Here is a 22,599-nt window from a genome sequence, read left to right as displayed (position 1 = left end):
ATGTGACTGAATATTTTGTATGCCTGGAGTTTTCTGTAACCCTTGTTCATTTTGCCTTGTTTGTAGGGTTGGTGTACTACGGTGCACAGTAGCACCCTTCTTCCCTGGGTGGGGGTGGAGAACAGATGGAGGGCTAACTCTCAGGAGATAAGGCAAGGGTGGAGGCCCTAGCATCTTCACCATCTGAAGTATCCCGGGTACTAGGGCGAGCTAGGGCGCCCCCTAGTGTTAGAGACAGGGAAGGAGAACCTGGTCCAGGGTCACCCGACATCTGTGTTGTGACAGTACGGTTTTAGTGACATAGAGGATATAGGGGATATAGGGAATACAGGGTTATAGAATAGGGATATAGAGGATATAGGGTAGCTGCATAGAGTACAAGCAAATCCCAGTAGCAAGGAAAACAGACTGCACAGACATTCCTTGGTGGTAGTATGCTTCAGCCTGAGACAAAGACTGTGGCCAAGGAGCAGCACCGTCTTGTCCATGTGTCATGTCTAATACTGCAAATTATCAAATTCAAGTTGATGGGCCAGAGCTCAGTCAAAAATGATGTACCAATTAACCCCTTAGTGACAAAGCCAATTTGATACTTAATGACCAAGCCAATTTTTACAATTCTGACCACTGTCACTTTATGAGGTTATAGCTCTAGAAAGCTTTAACGTATCCCACTGTTTCGGAGCTTGTTTTTACATTACATACTGTGCTTCGTGATAGTGGTAAAATTTCTTCAATATAACTGGTGTTTATTTATGAAAAAAAGAAATTTGGCAAAAATTGTGAAAATTTAGCAATTTTCAAACTTTTAAATTTTTGTACAAATTAAATTTGTTCCCAAATGTCTACTTGACATCAGAACAATTTTGGAAACATAATTTCTTTTTGTTAGGAGGTTATAAGGTTTAAAAGTTGACCAGTAATTTCTCATTTTTCCAACAAAATTTACAAAACCATATCTTTTAGGGACCACCTCATATCTGAAGTGAGTTTTGGGGTCAATATAACAGAAAACAACCAAAAGTGACACCATTCTAAAAACTGAACCCCTCAAGGTGCGCAAAACCACATTCAAGAAGTTTATTAACCTTTCAGGTGCTTCACGAGAGCTAAAGCAATGTGGCAGGAAAAATGAACATTTTACTTTTTCACAAAAAAATTACTTTGGAAACAATTTTTTCTATTTTTACAAGGATATCAGGAGAAAAAAGAAACACAAAATCTGTTGTGCAATTTCTCCTGAGTACGCCAATACCCCATATGTTGGGGGAAAGCCACTGTTTGGGCGCATGAAAGGGCTCAGGAGGGAGGGAGCACCGTTTGACATTTTGAATGCAAAATTGGCTGGGTTCAATGGTGGCGCCATAAACAGTGGAACCACCCAATTTTAACTCCAACCCTAACCCCAAACACACCCCTAATCCTAATCCCAGCCCTTTTCATAACTCTAACCACAACCCTAACCCCTACACACCCCTAACCCTAATCCCAACCTTAACCATAACTCTAACCCTAACACACCCCTAACCCGAATCCCAACCCTAACAGTAATCTCAACAATAACTAGAACCCTAACCCTAGCCCAACCTTAACTTTAGCCCCATCCTAACTTTAGCCCAACCCTAATGGAAAAATGGAAATAAATACATTTTTAAATTTTACTATTTTTACCTAACTATGGCAGTAATAAAAGGGGGTTTGATTAACTATTTTTTTATTTTGATCACAGTGATAGGGTCTATCACAGTGATCAAAATGAATCAATAGGAAAAATTTCCAATTGTTGCCAAGTGCCAGCAGGCAGATCTCGGCAGGCGCTCTGCTCATGCGCCCTCCATTTTCTTCCCGGAAGAAAACGCCGGCAGCAGGGGGACTTCACCAGGGGATGTAGGAACACCGGAGGTACCAGGGTGGGGAAATTGGGGGAAACCATTTTTTTCTCCTCTAAAGTGCAATCACATCAGAAGAGAGAGAAATTAAATGGGAAATCTGACTTTTTTTTTCTTTGCAGTTGCCGTTATTCCGTGAATAACAGTGATCGCATCATTGGGGTCGGTAAAAGCCGACCTGAATCTTGTTCTCTGTGGTCTCAGCTACCGCAGAGAAATTCTGACTCTGGTGGGGTGCTATACACTTATTTCTCAGCGCGATTAAAAAGCGGTGCTGAGGCATAAGTACCCTTAAAGAGAAACTGTCGCCAGTTTTTGAGACTACGAACAAATGCCACCACCTTTAACTGCTCCTGTTCTACATTCCACAAACGTGTCTGTCAGCTCCTGACTCCCCCTGTATGCCCCCAAAAATACCATTTGATATGTTCCCGCACTGTATGTAAATAAGAGCGGTCCGGTCTGATGGGCGTCCTCACTGCGGCGTACGTCCCTCCTCTCTGCTCCTAATCTCATCCTCCTGCTTTGATTGATGTGATGCGTCATCCACATAATGAACTGAGAGCTTGCGCAGTAGCCTCACAGGATGGTGCAGGCGCACTCTGCTCTTCCCTACCTTGAGCTGAGCATTAAACAGCACTGTGCAAATGCATTGCAATGCCATTTGAATGAGGCTACTGCACAGGGGCGAGATCTCGGTTCATCATTCACATAAATCACAACTATGCGCTTGCACATTGCTATTTTACGCTCTGTTCACAGTAGGGCAGAGTATGCCTTTGCGGTCCTGTGAGGCTACTGCGCAGGCGCAAGCTCTAGGTTTGCTATGTGGATGATGCATAATATCAATCAAAGCAGGAAGATGTGATTAGGAGCAGAGAGGAGGGTCGTACGCCGCAGCAAAGACGCCCATCGGACCGGACCACTCTTATTTACATTTAGAACTGGAACATATCAAAAGGTATTTTTGGGTGCATACAGGGGGAGTTGTGGAATGCAGCACAGGAGCAGTTAAAGGTAGTGGCATTTGTTCATAGGCTCAAAAACTGGTGACCAGGTTCCCTTTAATGGCTGCCGTTAAAAAGGGGTATCGGCGGTCATTAAGGGGTTAAGGATACAAATGCTTTTCTACCAGTAAGGTATACACAGGAATATCTTTTATTTGAAGAGGACCTCTCACCAGGTCAAAGGTGGCCAGTTTCTGCTCTTATTATATTCTCGATGCCCACCAAGATATTCTGTTTTAGTTTTTTGTTTTTTTATCCTAATCATATGATTCAAGAAATGTGATCCTTTTTCTTAGTGCCAATTCTTATGGTCTTTACAAGAGGACATAACAAACAAAGTAATAATGCAAAGCAGTTTAAAGCCACACCCCGAAGAATTTTCTGAGTCACCCCCCCTTGTAAAGAACAAAAAAATTAGCACTGAAACAAGGCTCATATGTCTGAAACCTCATGACCAGTTTTACAAAAATGGAATACTTAGGGAAGCAGTGGAAATAAACAAAGAGCAAATTCTGGCCACTTATCCAGGTGACTGGTCCTGTTCTATACCATTAAGATGTATGCACATGCACAGGTTAAGTATTTGGTACAGACGTTTCTGCACCTTTTCTGTATCTCTTGGCAACAAAAATACTGCATAAATTTGGCACGCTTTGGCCACCTTTTTGTGCATTTTTTACATGCTTTTTTAGTGTAGCTTTATCCCCACTCATTAGTATGGGTGTAATCTGCAGCAAAATACTGAAGGAATTGGCATGCTGTAGTTTTCAATATGACCAAATCTGCAAGTCACAAATAATGAACGTGTGCATGAGACTTCAGGATTCTCATTCACTTTGCTTGACTAGGAAACTTTTCAGGTTTTCTGACAAATCTGTCAAGTTTGTATGCAACTTTTTGAAGTCACAATTAGTAATTCTGGCTTTACTTTTTTGTACATTGCTCATTTCACCCATATAAAACACCCATTTTTAAATACTAGAAAGTGTAAGGCCTCATACTCATTGGCGAATAAAAAAACAGTCTGATTTCTGGACTGGGAAAAAGGGTGGAGTGTTATGCCAGTGTCATGCGATTTCTATGCGATTTTTAATTTTTCCATCCGTTTTACATCCGTCTTTTTTTCCCAGCAACTCTTTTTCTACAGTCATTTACAGGACCATTTACAGTGTTCTATGCCACAGAATGGTGATGTATCCGTTTAAAATGGATGAAAAACGGATGGTCCATTTTTGGTCCGTTTTTTTAATCGCACCCATTGACTTATATTGGCGAAAATTGCTGCAAACCGCAGCAAGCTGCGATTTTTTTCTCAGACCGATTTTGGATAAGAAAAAAATCGCAAGTGAGATGTCACCCATTCAGTAACATTGGTCAGAGTGCAATCCGATTAAAAATCGGATTGCAATCGTCCAATTTTATCGCCAGTGAGTATGAGGCCTTAGGCTACTTTCAGACTTGCGTTAGGAGGCGCAGGGCCGCAGTTAAGCTCTGCCCCCGGCTGCGCCTCCTCCGGTCAGCTCCTCCTATGGGCTCATGACGCTGCATGCGACCAGCGTACCCTATATTTAGCATTGGGTACGCTGGCTGTGCGCTGGTATGATTTTGCCGGCGCATGCGCCAAACGCACCGTGTTGCATTTTTGTGCGCTCGGCGCAATGCCAAAAGGGCACACGCGCCGGCAAAATCATACCATCGCACGGCCAGCATACCCAATGCTAAATATAGGGTACGCTGGTCGCATGCAGCGTCATGCACCCATAGGAGGAGCTGACCGGAGGAGGCGTGGCCGGGGGTGGAGCATAGCGGCGGCCCTGCGCTGCGCCTCCTGACGCAAGTCTGAAAGTAGTCTAAAACAGCCATTTTTGCTATTTTTGTGCAAAGAATAAGGCATTTTTCTTGTCGAAAACTGGTGCTAAAGTCTTTGAAAATTCTCCCCATATTGTTAATTTTTCATTATCGAATGTACATAAAAAAGCTGCAAAGACACCGGATGAGACCAAAGCTGGCCCTGAAGATGGACACATTCCTCATATAATTTATTTTCTTGTAATCTTAGCTGCTTCCTTCACGTTTATCAACATGAAAAATAACGTCCTCCCACACTCCAGACTACATATTTTACTAACAAGGTCTGAAAATTTTCCAGGGGTATGGAGACTGATTGGGAGAGCTTGAAACCATATGTTTTCTATGGAAACATGCCACATACATTGTGTGGAATTTGCAGTTTTAAATGAAGAACTGGTTTAAAACATAAAATCTGAAATAAAACCATGGCGTCAGAGCCGATGTTATGTGGAGAGATGTGCAACGTCGTGTTATACTGTATGTATGTGCTTTTTTGTTTTCCTGTGGTTAATGCTGGCTGATTTCTGTCTTTTGTGCATAGGAGGTGCTACACAACTGCCAGTTACACAGGATATCGTTTTGTGCTGATGATAAAACAGACAAAAGGATTTTTACATTCATATGCAAGGATTCCGAGTCCAATAAGCACTTGTGTTATGTGTTCGACAGCGAGAAGTGTGTAAGTATGCCAGATGTTATAGGGCGTTTCTTTGTCTTACATGGAAAGGGACTGGCTTGGCTGAAGATTGTAATAACACTTGGGATCAGATAAAATCTGCAGATGTTTGTCTTTATGAATGTCTCCAACTTGAGAAAACAGATCAAGATGTTACATTTGTATTTCTTCCCATGCTCGGCTTCATGCTTCTCTAATTTAGGGTTTCTTCGCCCCTTGTGTGACAGTTTCCCTTTTTGTGCAGAAGTGAAAATGAAAATTTTTCCAGATTAAACAATCCAGAGAAAATTTTTTTTTTTTTTACAATTCTGAAGAGAGTCCTAATAGACATGTGGGTTGCACATTAGCAACATATTAGCCTGTTATAGATTATATAGATTACGGTATATGGTTGTCCTCTGAAAACTTATTCCAGGCAAACTTTAGCTATTCGGTACTCCGACTTTTGCCATCAGAAGGACAAAGGGATTTTTAATAAGATACGTTTTCATGCAGCCCCAATGCAAAGTCAGAGACCTACAGTATTGGGCAAAAAAGCACAAGGACTTGAAGCGTGCAAACCGTGTTTAATGAAATTCCTGATCACTGACAGAGATTTGCTAAAAAGTCTTGATGGGGAATTGATCTGAGGAATTATATCTACAAAACATCTAGCACTAATGTTCTGTATCTGATTTTAATCGATCATTTTTCAGTATACTTGCAATAATAAAATGGAAGATAACTAGTGATGAGCGAGCACTAAAATGCTCGGGTGCTCGTTGCTCGGGTTAAGCAAATCGGAATACTCGGGTACTCAATCCGAGCAACGAGCCCAATGTTAGTCCCCCCTTCCCCCCTGGAGGTCTTTCCCCCCTGGAGGATATCAAAACATGAGAAATGTATGGGGACAGTGCACAAATGACATGGGAACTTCATGGGGATGGCCCCTGGAAGCATTTCTGACTCCTAGGTCACTGCTGTAACCAATGTTCTCAGAGTGTGATGCCACTTTTACAGGTGCACACAAAAACATATAAAAACAAAACCAAAATGGATTTTACAGGGAAATATGTTAAGCGACATCCTTTCAAGGGTAATAATTTGTATGTAAGGCAAAAGAAATAACCCCCCAAAAAATGCTCCTCCACCACTTTGGCTATGTTCACAAGTAGTGTTTTTGATGCATTTTCCAACGTTACCATTGCTTTCATCCAATACAAATGTATTTACTGGGAAATGTCATTTTAGCATTTACCAACCTTAGCTGGCCATGTGGTGTGTGACACATCATCAGACACACATTGTATCATTTATGAAGGAATTGACTCTTAAAGTCACAAAGCCTATTTTTATAGGGGCATTAGTCGGCATTACTATTCTTAAAGGGACATAATAAAACAGTGTGACGCCTATACAGTTATTGCCTATGCATTGTGTGTGGGCTGCCAAAAACTAGGACGCACGCCAATACCCCTTTCACGAGATGTACAGGAGTGCCTCCTGAAAAATTGTTCCCATTATAAGAAAGTGGGTCTCCCATAGTGTTTACCTGTGCAGTGAATGCAAGGGCTGTCTTGCCCAAAGTTACACGCACCCCAATAAACCTTTGAACAGATGTCTTGGATGGCCACATGAAACAAAGTTCCCATTATTTTTCATTTGGTACTGCCATACTGGTAGCCTATGCATTGAATGCAAGGCCCGCCTTGCTACAAAGTTACATGCACTCCAATAAGCCTTTGAACCCACGGACTGGATGGACACAGGAAAACCAAGTTCACATTCTTTTGGTACAGCCATACCGTTAGCCTATGCACTGAATGGAAGGCCCGCCTTGCCACAAAGTTACATGCACCTCAATAAGGCTGGGTTCACACTTGCGTTTGGCTAGTCTGCGTTTGGCTGCATACTTCCTCCCTTAAGCTCCGCCTATGCTCCGCCAACTTCCGCATCCATCCTGAGTCGTCCTGCGTACCTATCTTTAACACTGGGTATGGAGGGCATGCTTTGTATGCGGATGCATCTGCATGCAGCATTTTGACGTGCCCGCTGACCACACGGGAACGCAACATGTTGCTTACAGTCTGTGCACGTGTTACAGAAGGACAGAGAGTGAGTAAAGAGCACTGTTGTGAGCTTACCTGCCAGAGCTCAGGACCTGAAACATGTGACCTCTGGGGGAGTGGACAGAGGCCGAGCAAGACGCCGAGTAGCGGCGGTGACCGGCTAAGGTGGAGAGTAGTCTGAACGTGCCGAAGTAAAGTCGGGAGGTCAATGAAGTATCAAAAGGGTGAGACGAAAGCGTTGTCAAGACGTAGCATAAAGGTCGGGAAGCCAAAGATAGCGGTGCAGTACAAATGGGGCAGGCAGGTGGGAAGTTAGATTACCAAGCTGAAGGTCAGAGCCAGAAACAGGCAATAAGCACAGAGACACAAGGCAAAGCAATTGGACTAAACAGTATGCATGCACACCAGGGGGTCAGACACACAGCCGAGACAGATGTATCACTGACAAGGATCCCCAGATGAAGGTGGGTAAATATAGCCCTCCCCAACCAAAAGGAGGCCATACAAATTAACCCCGAGAGGACAGGGAAGGAACTCTGTCCACAACCATGACAGTACCCTGTTATGAATGAGTCACTGTAGGAGGCAAAAGCAGAAATACAAGCTAAGTCCAGAAAACCAGAGAAGTTGGCAACTATCAGATTGCAGACCCCTGAACCTATCAACACAACTAGCAGTAGCCGTGGGGGGTTCATACGATGCCCTAGACCCCTCGATCACAGCCGGAGAATTACATAGGCCTAAAGAAAGAAAGGGGAAATCTAAACTGCCCCAGAGCAGACCCCAAAGCAATAGGCAGCCCCCAACATATAATGACGGTGAAGCAAGATGAAAATACTAACACAGACAGAAAGATAGACTGAGCAAAGACAGGGCCCGCAACTATCTAGATAGGAAAGGACAGGAAGGCTGCTGTCTGCAATCTGCCAAAACCCTATCAAAGACATAAGCCAACAAGCTGATATGAAAAAGACCCTGAAGCAGCTAGGCTTCAAAAACTAAATCAGCACTCAGGTATTTTCAGAAGACAGAGCTAAATGAATTCAGCACACCCCAGCAGGGAATGGCAGAAATCCAGAAAAACAAAGCAAAACAAAGTCAAAGCACAAAAGCAAAAAGCCGAGCAGCAAACTTAGCTTTAGAGGAGCAGGAATTCAGACTGGTCTCCAAGGATCCCACAGAGAAATCACCCGCAGGGCAGAAGGGCGTCGGCAGCCTTATATCCAGTCCGTAACTCCACTCAGCCAGTCATCATCATCAGCCTCAAGTGTTTGATAATCAGGCTCACTACCTTTCTTTACCAGAAGAGGGAGTTCCTCGGGCCTCAGTAATGAAGGGGAAAATGAACTCACAACAGTACCTCCCCCTTGAGGAGGGGTCACCGAACCCTCAACTACGACACCAGGGCGATCAGGGTGAGCCCGATGAAAGGCACGAACCAATCTTTTGGCATGAATATCAGAGTCAGAGACCCAGGAATTATCCTCCTGACCATAACCCTTCCACTTAACCAAATACTGGAGTCTCCGTCTAGCCAGACGGGAATCCAGTACTTTCTCTACCTCATATTCCATGTTACCTTCAACCAATACAGGTTCTGGAGGTGCCACCCCCGGAACAGCAGGTTCAACAAACCTCTTCAACAAAGATTTATGGAACACATTATGGATTTTAAATGTGACAGGAAGAGCCAAACGAAAAGAGACCGGATTAATAATCTCCACAATCTTGTAAGGTCCAATAAATCTAGGCTTAAACTTAGGAGAAGCCACCTTCATTGCAATATTTTTTGATGATAACCACACCATATCACCAACCTTAAACTGGGGACCAATGGTCCTATGTCGGTTGGAAAACCGCTGGGCCTTTTCCTGGGAGAGAGATAACTTATCCACCACTTGGTCCCAGATCTGGTGCATTCTCTCCACCACAGTGTCAACACCTGGGCAGGCAGAGGGCTCCACCTGCCCTGAAGAAAATCGAGCATGAAACCCAAAGTTACAAAAAAAAGGTGACATCAAAGTGGCAGAACTAGCTCTATTATTTAAAGCAAATTCGGCCAAGGGCAAAAATGAAACCCAATCATCCTGATCAGCAGAAATAAAACATCTCAATTATGACTCCAAGGTCTGGTTTGTTCTCTCTGTCTGCCCATTGGTCTGAGGGTGAAAAGCAGAGGAGAAGGACAACTGAATTCCTAGCCTGGAACAGAAAGTTCTCCAAAATCTAGACACAAACTGGACTCCTCTGTCAGATACAATGTTCTCAGGAATCCCGTGCAAACGAACCACCTGTTGTAAAAACAGGGGCACCAACTCAGAGGAAGACGGCAACTTAGGGAGTGGTACAAGATGAACCATCTTAGAGAACCTATCACAAATCACCCAAATAACAGTCATCCTCTGAGAGACAGGCATATCAGAGATGAAATCCATTGAAATATGGGTCCATGGCCTCTTGGGGACAGGCAAAGGCATCAACAACCCACTAGAGCGAGAACACGATTTAGACCGGGAGCACGTCCCACAGGACTGCACAAAATTCCTGACATCACGAGACAAGGAGGGCCACCAAAAAAACCGACTCACCAGATCTCTAGTACCAAAAATACCTGGATGACCAGCCAAAGCAGAGCAATGAACTTCAGACATCACTCTCTTCTTCCACTGGTCAGGAACATACAACTTTCCACTGGGACAACGCTCAGGTTTGTCCTCCTGGAACTCTTCCAGAGCACGTCTCAAATCGGGCGAGATGGCAGAAAGAACTACCCCTTCGCCTAAGATGGTAGCAGGCTTGGTCACCACAGGAGAATCAGCAAAGAAGCTCCTAGAGAGGGCGTCTGCCTTGACATTCTTTGTTCCAGGAAGAAAAGAAACCACAAAATCAAAACGTGTAAAAAAACAAGGCCCACCTAGCCTGTCTAGGGTTCAAGCGCTTAGCCGACTCTAGGTAAATCAAATTCTTGTGGTCAGTGAGGACCACGACTTGATGCTTAGCTCCCTCCAACCAATGTCTCCACTCCTCAAATGCCCATTTCATGGCCAACAGTTCCCTATTCCCCACATCATAGTTACGTTCAGATGGAGAGAACTTTCGGAAAAAGAAAGCACAGGGATTCATTTTAGATGTTACAGGATCCTTTTGGGACAAAACAGCTCCTGCACCAATCTCAGAAGCATCCACCTCTACCTGGAATGGAAGTGAGACATCAGGTTGCCGCAATACTGGGGTGGAGGTGAATCTTCGCTTCAGCTCCTGAAAGGAAGAAACAGCCTCCGGAGACCAATTTAACACATCAGCACCCTTTTTAGTCAAATCAGTCAATGGCTTGGCAATACTAGAAAATTTTGCTATAAATTTCCAATAAAAATTAGCAAAACCCAAAAACTTCTGGAGGGCCTTCAAAGAAGTGGGCTGAACCCAATCGTGAATGGCCTGTACCTTGGCCGGGTCCATTTCAATAGTTGACGGGGACAAAATAAATCCCAAAAAAGAAATCCTCTGTACTCCAAAAAGGCATTTAGATCCTTTGACATACAGGGAATTCTCCCTCAAGATCCGGAACACAGTCCGAATATGTTCCACATGAGAATCCCAATCCTTGGAGAAGATCAAAATATCATCCAGATAGATAATCAAAAATTTATCGACAAAATCTCAGAAAATATCGTTCATGAAGCACTGGAAGACAGAAGGGGCATTAGTGAGCCCAAAAGGCATCACCAGGTACTTAAAATGTCCCTCCGGAGTATTAAACGCCGTCTTCCATTCATCCCCATGCTTAATGCGAATAAGATTATACGCCCCCCTGAGGTCAAGCTTGGTAAACCAGCAAGCACCTTTAACTCTGGAGAATAGATCAGAAATCAGGGGTAACGGATACTGATATTTAACAGTAATTTTGTTGAGGGCACGATAATCAATACAAGGTCTTAATGATCCATCCTTTTTGGCTACAAAAAAAAACCCGGCACCTAAGGGTGACGAGGATGGTCTAATATGTCCCTTCTCCAACGCCTCCTTAAAATAGGATCGCATAGCCTCGTGCTCGGGTACAGATAAATTGAAGAGCCAACCCTTGGGAAATTTACACCCCGGGCTCAGTTCAATTGCACAGTCATAACTCCTATGAGGAGGCACAGACGCAGACTCATTCTCACTAAATACATCGTAAAAGTCCGCCAAATAATCAGGAACATCATGTGACTGAGGAGAGGTGGAAAACACCGGAGCCTCACTAAAGGCACACCGACAACCCCAACTCACCACAGACACAGATTTCCAATCCAAAACTGGATTATGAATCTGTAACCAGGGAATCCCCAGAACAATAGTATCATGCAGATTATGCAACACCAAAAATCTGCAATTTTCTTGATAGTCTGGGGCCACCCGCATTACCACCTTGGTCCAAAACTGGGGTTTATTTTTAGCCAAAGGAGTAGCATCAATCCCCCTCAAAGGGATAGGCATCTGCAGAGGTGTCATCGGAAATCCACAACGTTTAGCAAAATCCAAGTCCATTAGGTTTAGGGCTGCTCCCGAATCCACAAAAGCCTTGGCGGAAAATGTGGACAGGGAACAGATCAGAGTAATATCCAGAAGAAACTTAGGTTGAACACCACCAACAGAAAACGTGTGTGCAAAGTGTTTCTCTCGTTTAGGACAGACAGAAATAATATGCGAGGCATCTCCACAGAAAAAACACAACTTATTACGCCTTCTGAACTCCTGACGCTGCTCTCTGGAAAAAAACTCTATCACATTGCATAGGTTCAGACATTTGTTCAACAGGTGGCTACACCTTTCGTGCAGCTTTGCGTTCGCGCAAACGCCGATCAACCTGAATGGCTAGTGACTAGAGTTGAGCGACTTTTGGTTTTTTATGGTCAAGTTTCGTTTCGTGAAACCCGACTTTTCCAAAAGTCGGGTCGAGCAAGATCGGCCGATTATAGGGAAAAGTCGGGGTCGTCCCGAAACACGAAACCCAATGTAAGTCAATGGGGAATAAAAGTCGGCAGTGAGAGGAGGACAGGAAACACACCTACAGTGCTCATTTGAATGCCAAAAGCATCAATTCTTCTTACTTAAGCTGGTCAACCTTAATTAACTTCATAATACAAGTTACGCACTGAAAAATGGGGGTTATTTGGCTAAAGTTGTGGGGGGTAGGGCTGGCTCCAGGTTTTCATGTGCCCTGGGCGAAAAAGCGCCCCTTTAACACATAATACCACAACTCATCATGCTCCGATACGGCAGAGAAATAGCGGTATAGTACAATGAAAAATACTTCACTTTTTACATCTCATGACGAGGCCCATCTATTTCTCCATACAGAATCATTGGTCCCATATAATGTTTGAAACAGTATATGATGAGCTCCACATAATGCTACAGTATATGTTGGTCCCCATGGATGAAGCTCCACTGTCTTATGGGCCCAAATAATGCTCCAAACATAATGGGCCCCATTTCTAATGCTCTAGTGTATAATGGGCCCTGTAAATGCTGCTCCAGTGTCTGATGTCCACCTTTGGAATGTTCCAGTGTATGGTGGGCCCCATCTATCATTCTCCAGAGTATAGTGCTCCCCAAAAATTGCTGTCCCAACATTGAAAACAATCAAATAAGTCTCCTCGCTAGGGAATCCCTGTACTAGTCTGGACTCCTCGTCGTCCCCATCTTCCATCTCACTGCACAGTATTTCAACCTTGCAAGTGCTGTGATCCTGAGCAAGCAGGGGGGGCCCACTCGTTGGTGACGGCACTGGCACAGGGCCCCTGATAGTACGGTGGTGTGTCTGATGGCGGGTGGGCCGAACCTGCACTTTCATCTGCAGCTTCCTCTTTGTCACCGTGTAAGATGGAACTGTATATGGGAAGGGTAACCTGAGTTTCATCAGGGTCAGAATCAGGCCGGGTAGCGTGCGAGGGGAATGTAGTGGTCTGGGTCAATGTACCAGCAGATTCATAGAGCAGTGGCTGGGCATAAGTGCACTTGTGTCGCCCCCAGGAGTACGGTCGCCACAGTGGCATTACCTTCCTCCTAGGGAGTGTGATTTCATGCTTGGGAGCAATGAAGGATCTCTCTAGCAGGTTAACTGATTGGGCGGCGTTATTCCCACGAGTCATGACCCTCCAAACAGCGTTCATGAAGGCAAAGTGTTTGTTTTACGTGGGCAGTATGGTTGCAAAGCTGAACCTTAAAGGAATGTCCAGAAGGGCACCACCAGGAGTGGAGCCTACGGCGTAATTTGACTCAACACGGGCAACCTCAACCATGCCAGCTACAGAACAGATGCACACATTGCAAGCTTAATTCCGTTAACGAACGAGACTCCGTCATGCCCCGTGGTCCGAGTCTGGCTTACTAGAGGGACACGTGAGGCTCTGGCACATGAGATTGGCCAATAACTGGTGTGTCATGCCCTTACATGTCCGTGGCTGCATGTGCGCTACACTGAAAAGGCCAACGTTTGTCGCTTACAGGTGCAGATAACCCTCTGAACAAAGTTAGTGATGGGGATCATTGATTACAATTATTACTCGCGAACGATGATTTCCCAGTAAGTGCAGGTCAACCGCAGTTCCGGAATTAGGCCTAACCGTCATTCCTGAAAAAAATGAAAAACTTACGTGTGCAAACCACAGGTGCTGTAGCTTGCTTAACAGCTCGCCAGCCGTTCTTACGCCCAGTATGGGTTACACGTGATTTCACAAAGGTGAGAAAGGGTACCGTATCCCCGGATAACATGTATGGATAGCGTACACATTCAAAATATATGTCTATACATCAGGAGGCAGGCTCAGACGGTGTTAGGCCCAGTATGGCTTGCAAGTGATTGCACAAAGGTGAGAAAGGGTACCGTATCCCCGGATAACATGTATGGATAGCGTACACATTCAAAATATATGTCTATACATCAGGAGGCAGGCTCAGACAGTGTAAGGCCCAGTATGGCTTGCAAGTGATTGCACAAAGGTGAGAAAGGGTACCGTATCCCCGGATAACATGTATGGATAGCGTACACATTCAAAAAATATGTCTATACATCAGGAGGCAGGCTCAGACGGTGTTAGGCCCTGTATGACTTGCACGTGATTGCACAAAGGTGAGAAAGGGTACCGTATCCCCGGATAACATGTATGGATAGCGTATACATTCAAAAGATATGTCTATACATCAGGAGGCAGGCTCAGACGGTGTCAGGCACAGTATGGCTTGCAAGTGATTGCACAAAGGTGAGAAAGGGTACCGTATCCCCGGATAACATGTATGGATAGCGTACACATTCAAAAGATATGTCTATACATCAGGAGGCAGGCTCAGATGGTGTTAGGCCCAGTATGGATTGCACGTGATTGCACAAAGGTGAGAAAGGGTACCGTATCCCCGGATAACATGTTTGGATAGCATACACATTCAAAAGATATGTCTATACATCAGGAGGCAGGCTCAGACGGTGTTAGGCCCAGTATGGATTGCACGTGTTTGCACAAAGGTGAGAAAGGGTACCGTATCCCTGGATAACATGTATGGATAGCGTACACATTCAAAATATATGTCAATACACCAGGAGGCAGGCTCAAACGGTGTCAGGCACAGTATGGATTTGACGGCCCAGACTACACAGCGGAGGAGCAGGGAGAGGTAAAGATTGCAAATGCTGGGGCCCTGCCCAAGCAAGGGGGGCCCACTCGTGGGCGTCGGTACTGGCACTGGGCCCCTCATAGTACGGCGGTGTGTCTGACGGCGGGTGTGCACCACCACCGTCAGAGACACTTGATTACACTATGAGGGACCCTGTGCCAGTGCCCGCGCCCAAGAGTTGGCCTACCCACCTGTCCAGGGCAACGGCACTCGCATGGTGTCGTGCGCTAGGTGGTGACCCCGGCCATGGGGGGGGGAGGCAGCACAGTTAGGGAGTTTTAGAAAGTGGCATATGCTGATGTTGGACATTCAGCTGATGCAAAAGGCGAAATAGGTCAAGTCCCAGGAAGAGGTGGACCAAAGCAAGCCATTTTTATGTCACTCTATGTGTCATCAGGGGAAGGTGGGACAAAATCCTTGGAAACCCATGCATGGTTCATTTTAATGAAGGTTAGATCATCCACATTTTGGGTTGACAGACGGGTCCTTTTTTCTGTCAGTATTGATCCAGCTGCACTGAAGACTCTTTCCGATAGCACACTTGCAGCTGGACAAGCGAGCTCCTGTAAGGCATATTGTGCCAATTCAGGCCAGGTGTCCAGTTTAGCAGCCCAATAGACAAAGGGGAATGACCTGTGTGGGAGAACATTGATATGGGAGGAAAAGTAGTTTGTAACCATAGTTGACAACTGCTGTCTCCTGTCACTTTCCATCGATGCTGTATTACCAGTTGTGTGAGCGGTACTTGAAAAATCAGTCCACAACATTGTCATGAAACCCCTGTCTCCAACGCCACTTCTGCTGTGTGCACCATGAACACCTCTGCCAAGCTGCCCCCGGCCCGTACGGCTCGTGTGAGAACCATCACCGCTGCTGTGTGCTGGGAATGCCTCAAGCAACCGATTTACCAGAGTTGCTTGTTTATTAGCCAATATTAGGTCAAGGTTCTCCTGTGGCATGATGTTTTGTAATTTGCCTTTATAGCGTGGATCCAGGATGCTGGCCAACCAGTAGTCGTCATCGTTCATCATTTTGGCAATGCGGGGGTCCCTTTTTAGGATCCGCAAGGCATAATCTGACATGTGGGCCAATGTTCCCGGTGTCAATGATGCACTGCGAGTGCTGGTTGGAGGAGCACTTTCTGGCAAATCCACATCCCTCCAGTCACGCACAAACCCTGTACCAGACCTTGCCACACCAACATTTTCACTTGCCCCACAAGATGCATCCTCCTCCCCTAAGTAATCATCATCCTACTCCTCCTCTTCTTCCTCCAACTCGTCCAGGAGAGGTCCCTGAGCAGACAATGGCTGAATGTCATCAAGGATTCCCTCCACCTCTTCCTCCTCGTCAACATTGGCTGCAGACGCCTGCTCCTTAAGGTGCGTCAAAGTTTGCCTGAGCAGACGCATAAGTGGGATGCTCATGCTTAGGATGGCGTCGTCTGCGCTTACCAGCCGTGTGCATTCCTCAAAACACTGAAGGACTTTACAGAGGTCTTTCAGCTTCGACTACTGCACACCTGTCAACTCCATGTCTGCTCTCAAAGTGCCTGGCCGTGTATCCTCCCACAAATGCATTATGGCCTGCCTCTGCTCGCGCAGCTGCTCCACCATGTGCAGGGTGGAGTTCCACCTTGTTGCAATGTCGATAATGAGGCGGTGGTTGGGAAGGTGGAGCAATTGCTGCAGCTTCTGCATACGAACGGAGTGTACAGGCGACAGGCGGATGTGCGCGCACAGTCTTCGCACCTTATGGAGCAGGGCTGTTAACTCCGGATAATTTTTGAGGAAGCACTGCACCACCAGGTTCAAGGTGTGAGCCAAGCAAGGTATGTGGCTGAGTTTTGAAAGGGCTATGGCTGCCACAAAATTACGGCCGTTATCACTAACTACCTTGCCTGCCTCAAGATGTACACTGCCCAGCCATGACTCAGTTTGTCGCTTCAAGTACTCGGCCAGCACCTCGGCGGTGTGTCTGTCGCCCAAACACATCATCTGCAACACAGCCTGCTGACGCTTTCCACTAGCTGCTCGATAGGGGGACACCTCGTGTGCAACAGTGGCAGCTGCAGATGGAGTGCTCGTACGACTGCGCTCTGTGGACGAGCTTTCGCTTCTGGAGGAGGAGGAGGAGGAGGGTGGAACGCCTACAGCCAACTGTTTCCTATACCGTGGGCTAGGCAGCACTGTCCCACCACCGCTGTCCCCTGTGGACCCTGCATCCACCACATTAACCCAGTGCGCAGTGATGGACACGTAACGGCCCTGGCCATGCCGACTGGACCATGCATCAGTTGTGAGGTGCACCTTTCCACTCACTGACTGCTTGAGTGCATGGACAATGCGGTCTTTCACATGATGGTGGAGGGCTGGGATGGCTTTGCGAGAGAAGAAGTGGCGACTGGGTAGGTCATAGCGTGGTACTGCATAGGCCATGAGTTCGCGGAAAGCTGCGCTTTCCACCAACCGATAGGGCATCATTAGGGATGGGCGAATCCTGAAATACTCGGAATCGCTAGACTCTAACGAGTCCGACTCGGAAAATCGCTATTCGTTGCGAGTCTAGCGAGTCCAATGTTAATGAATGGGGATGCGAGTATTGCAGCAATTCCTGTGCTGCCATTTTTTTTACTCTTTACTCTAACAAGTGGCCCCTAGCTTAGCGATTTAGAATTCATCCCTAAAGCACAGAAAATCGTTTCTACATCACACTAGACGCTAAACAGGAAGTCGCCTGTGCTAACCGATTTACTGCACAGGCTGATCTGATATTCTGCACACACAGGCAGATCTGATCTGCACACACAGGGCGATCAGATCTGCACACACAGGCCCACCAAAGATGTGTAGCAGACATGATACAGAGAGGCTGATCGGCCTGGTTGAAGAGTGGCCCCAGCTGTGGCAGCCCACCCACCCTGGCTATGGTGATGAAAGACAGCGAAATATGGCTTGGAGGTCCATTGCCAGAAGTATGTTCCCGTCATTTGATCACGCTGGAGAAGATGGGCAGGCAAACATGGGTAAGAGTTATGTGATGTCATTTCTTCTATTTTCTTTTACTGTACCCTTTTTTGGATTAGGAGAGAGTGAGATTTCTTGTGTCTCCATTGGCGTCTGTGACGCACTGAAACCGTGGTACCCAGCACCGGGCCGGGGTCTGCTTCACTGGGGGATGTGATGTGACCCGTACTGTAGTCTCAGGGGATGCACAGTGCAAAGGGGATAACTACAGGGGATGTTTTAATTAAACGTTTTTAGGAGTTATTTTTGGGACGCCACCCAGAATAAATGTGGCTATTTACTGCCACCGTTGCCTATGACTGGCTGGGGATGATGGTGAGGGGCAGCTGAGGTGGAGAAGCCCTTTCTGGGTAGGGCTGGGATCCCCAGGCAGGTGGTAGTAGATGGATCTTGATGTTGGTGATTGGGAGGCTGATGCAGGTCTATGCTTGCACTTAATTGGTCTTGCAACACTTGTCTTCACACTGGATCCTGCTGCAGCTACTTTATTAAAAGCGACTCACACACTGGTCAGTGTTTACCGGATGTAACTCAGCTCTGACTTTCTGGGTCTTTTACAATCACAGATGTTACAATTCTTTTCACCTTCCTGTTACAGAGGTTCAATTCTTTACACTTCTCAATTACACCTCTTTACACTTCAACGGGGACACTCTCCTTTCCCTCAGGGACTCTCCTAAACTGCAGACAGGTTCCTTCTCTTGCCAGACCCCTCTCTCTAAATGGTCCTTCCATGTTTCTCCTTCTTCTCTCCCTTCTTTGTACGTGTACGGTATACTTAACCATAGGTACAAAGAGGGCAAGAAGTGCATGTCTATTGTATGTTTGGGCCTATTGTTTGATACCTGACAATGTGTGATCAAATCTGATGTCTGTATTTTATTTATCTGCTTGCAGTTGAAATGATAATCAAGAGATGGAGGAGCTGCCGTGACCAGCATAAGAAGGAGTACGAGCGGCAGTTATGCCGGGGCCCACAAGCTGCACCACCGTTGCGGGTTTATGACCACTATCACAGATTGTCATTCCTTCGTCCATTTGTGCGCCTTAGAAGGTAGGATATGTCAGATTTTTATTTGCCCATAACTTTAACATTTGTAAGATTAGACACTATGTCTGATGTCCCTAATTTAAAAATGTTACTTGGCCCATTACCTTAATCAGGGCTGGCAAAGTTATATTTGTTTATGTTGGACACACAAGGGTAAATGTAAGTGTAGGTTTGCATTAATGTTGGTAATTTTTACCTTGTGTTTTTCCTATCTCAATCCAGCAAATGTGGGCTGACATTTTTTTTTGTGCTTACAAATAGACCTTGCCGGCAAAATCCCCAAGATGTGGAGGTTCCCCAAGGCCAAGGCGCAGATGAGGAGGCCGGTGTTGCACCTTTGCAACAACGAGACAGACCAGCCCAGCAACACCCTGTGGAGGAAGCACGGGAGGGTATGCAGGCGGATGACAACCAACCCGTGGCTGATCAGCTTCCACCACCTTCACCACCACGGGCTGCAGAAGAACATGCTGTGAGTGGTATGGCTCTGGCAGCTCCACCAGTTCATGGGCCATCTGGTTTTCAAGATGCTGTGGTCCCCTCTAGCTCTGGCCATGATCTTGAGAACTCCAACAGTGGTCCTGGTCCAGTTCCCTCCTGCACTGCCCCAGCTAGTTTTCTGGTTAGCTCCACCCCAGCTCCATTAACTTGCTCCTCTGTCCCTGCTCTGGCTCCCTGCCACTATGTTCCTTTGCCGCTTTTGTCCACCTCTGGCCTCACTGCTCCATCCTCGTCATTTGGTCTGGATTCTGTGGCCTCCTCCAGCTTGCCCACAGTTTCCTTCACCCCCAGCTTGGCACCTTTCCCCAGATATGTAGCCCCTGAGGTTGAGGAGAATTTCTTTGCTCCCTGGGAAGGGGGGGGCTGGCCATCCAATGCAGAGACCAACGCAGTACAGTGGGCGGCTGCCTTTGCACACAGTCTCATAGGTAGTCTCACACATATTCCACGTGAGCGGAGATGGCATGCAAGGGCAGCCTTCCAAATACTACTTGAAGCAAATGTGCCCCCCAACAGCCCCACACGGGTATTAAATATGCTTGAGGATTGGCAGCGTTCACCACACAACCTCATGGCTACTTCAACCCGCCAGCAGCCAGGGCAACCAAGAGCCGTGCAGGGCTACCAGAGTCAGGACGGACACCCTGTGGAACATAACATATGGCGTCCATATCAGCCATTACTTAATGTGCCCAATGTTGGAGGTTTGCCAGAGTATCACAGGCCCTTGGCTGAGGAGATACAACAGGCGCTCAACGTGATCAATGTTCCTGTAGATGAGGGTGACCTGGATGTCAATGTGGAACAGAGTGGTGGGCCAAGTTACCATGTACTCTAATTGCATATGGACATATGGAATTTTCTGCCCAAAAGTTTTGTTTTTTTTTGACAATTAAACGTTTAATTGTCTATGTTTGAGATACTGTAACATTCTTTATTTTTTGGTTTGTTTTATTTTTTTTTTTTCTTATCCCCTTTCTTTTATTTTTTTTTGTTTTTTACGGTTAAGAAATGTGGCTTTTTGTGGCATTGTGATACATATGTGGAAAGAAGGAAAGAGCAAGACAAAAAATTTAAGTAAAAGAAAGCCAACAGGCATGAAAGTGAACCACAGAAATAAAAAAAGGGTTTTGCCAGCCACACAACAGTTGTATGTGTCATGTGTTCAGTACACCACTCAAAACATGTTTTTTGAACTATCACACACTTTTCACATGAGCACTTAAGCAAGACAGTTTATGTAATACACGGAAGGTGGGATTTCGGCTGCGGTTACATTTGCATTTGGAATTGGCGATCATGATCTATTATTTGGGGCCACACCACGAGGAACTCCAAAAATCAGATCCGGGTAGATTCTCCAAATTATACTTTTTCTCCAATAGGTCAACACCGGTGTTTTCTCAAAAAAACATGAACGGCATCTGCAATTGTAAACGCAAATGTAACCGTAGAATTAGCCATTTTTGAGACCCAACACGAAGCGCTTTGACAGAGGCACAACGCTTGAGTCAACAAGTAAAGTGTAAGGCTGGCCAGGCCATACGGGTGCATATTCGGGCCAATGACTTAGAGATACAGTGTAAGAAGAATGCTGAGGGCCTAGCTGCATTTGGTGACATGTTGCCAGTTCAACACCACAACATGTCCACATAGCCAAACTGATGTATGTATTTCCCCAGAATATGTACTTCTCCAATGTGCAGATGGTTTGTCAAATTTTGTACGTCAGAGTAAAGTGTTTGGCACCCCTGCCGAAATGCACATGCGAGTTCATGGTGAAAGACATAATTTGGGCGGACATGTGTGTGCCTTTTTTCCAACCAAAATCAAAACAGTTAGTTGTGGTTTGGCAACTGTTGAGCAACTAATTTGATGATGTGTATCGTTTACATTGCCACATGGAGTATTACCCCCCCAAAACCATTGATGATCAGGAGGACCATGTTGTGTGATGTTTGCTAAGGTTAGCAGATATAGTATTTATGGCAACACTGGTTATCCATGAACATTCCATTAGGTGGGTTCGCCCAGGGGAATGCCCCCTCTGGGCTATTGAAATAATGTATAAAACATTCACGGACACGCAGTCCCTAGTGCTCATACAATATACTTGCTTGTACTGTGAGCATAGTACATGCAATACCCACTATGCAGGCATAGGCTTGGTGGCTGGAAAAATTAGCCCAAGGGGCTTCCAAAAAAATGTATTAAAGAATAAAGGGCGCGTGGCCCATACAATATACTGGCTTGCAGTAAGAGAAATGCCCACTGTGTAGGCATAGGCTTGGTGCCTCCAAAAATTGGCTCAAGGGGCTTGAGGAAAATTTTTTAAATAAAGCAGGGCGCATGGCCCATACTAAATACTGGCTTGCAGTAAGAGAAATGCCCACTGTGTAGGCATAGGCTTGGTGCCTCCAAAAATTGGCTCAAGGGGCTTGAGGAAAATTTTTTAAATAAAGCAGGGCGCGTGGCCCATACTAAATACTGGCTTGCAGTAAGAGAAATGCCCACTGTGTAGGCATAGGCTTGGTGCCTCCAAAAATTGGCTCAAGGGGCTTGAGGAAAATTTTTTAAATAAAGCAGGGCGCATGGCCCATACTAAATACTGGCTTGCAGTAAGAGAAATGCCCACTGTGTAGGCATAGGCTTGGTGCCTCCAAAAATTGGCTCAAGGGGCTTGAGGAAAATTTTTTAAATAAAGCAGGGCGCGTGGCCCATACTAAATACTGGCTTGCAGTAAGAGAAATGCCCACTGTGTAGGCATAGGCTTGGTGCCTCCAAAAATTGGCTCAAGGGGCTTGAGGAAAATTTTTTAAATAAAGCAGGGCGTGTGGCCCATACTAAATACTGGCTTGCAGTAAGAGAAATGCCCACTGTGTAGGCATAGGCTTGGT

At 45.9% G+C, this 22,599-nt stretch overlaps 2 protein-coding genes across 12 annotated transcripts in view; both read left to right on the top strand.

Annotated features, from left to right (window-relative positions):
* Window positions 1-22,599, top strand: part of GULP1 (GULP PTB domain containing engulfment adaptor 1) — a 1,494,945-nt gene that overhangs the window by 971,172 nt on the left and 501,174 nt on the right. For all 11 annotated transcript variants that reach the window (XM_073558194.1, XM_073558195.1, XM_073558203.1 and 8 more), the window contains one exon: window positions 5,289-5,426. In XM_073558194.1, the coding sequence (XP_073414295.1) occupies window positions 5,289-5,426 (138 nt within the window). The remainder of the gene's footprint in view (window positions 1-5,288; window positions 5,427-22,599) is intronic.
* Window positions 19,053-20,687, top strand: LOC141067766 (uncharacterized). The gene is made up of 2 exons (XM_073558233.1): window positions 19,053-19,204; window positions 19,463-20,687. The coding sequence occupies exons 1-2, from the start codon at window positions 19,053-19,055 to the stop codon at window positions 20,538-20,540; spliced, it is 1,230 nt and encodes a 409-aa protein (XP_073414334.1). The 3' UTR covers window positions 20,541-20,687.

The sequence above is a fragment of the Dendrobates tinctorius genome, unplaced genomic scaffold, assembly GCF_039654945.1.
Source record: "Dendrobates tinctorius isolate UK_male_01 unplaced genomic scaffold, ASM3965494v1 ptg000254l, whole genome shotgun sequence".
Lineage (NCBI taxonomy): Eukaryota > Metazoa > Chordata > Amphibia > Anura > Dendrobatidae > Dendrobates > Dendrobates tinctorius.
The sequence above is the reverse complement of the archived record's forward strand: the minus strand, read 5'-3'. Positions and strand labels throughout refer to the sequence as shown.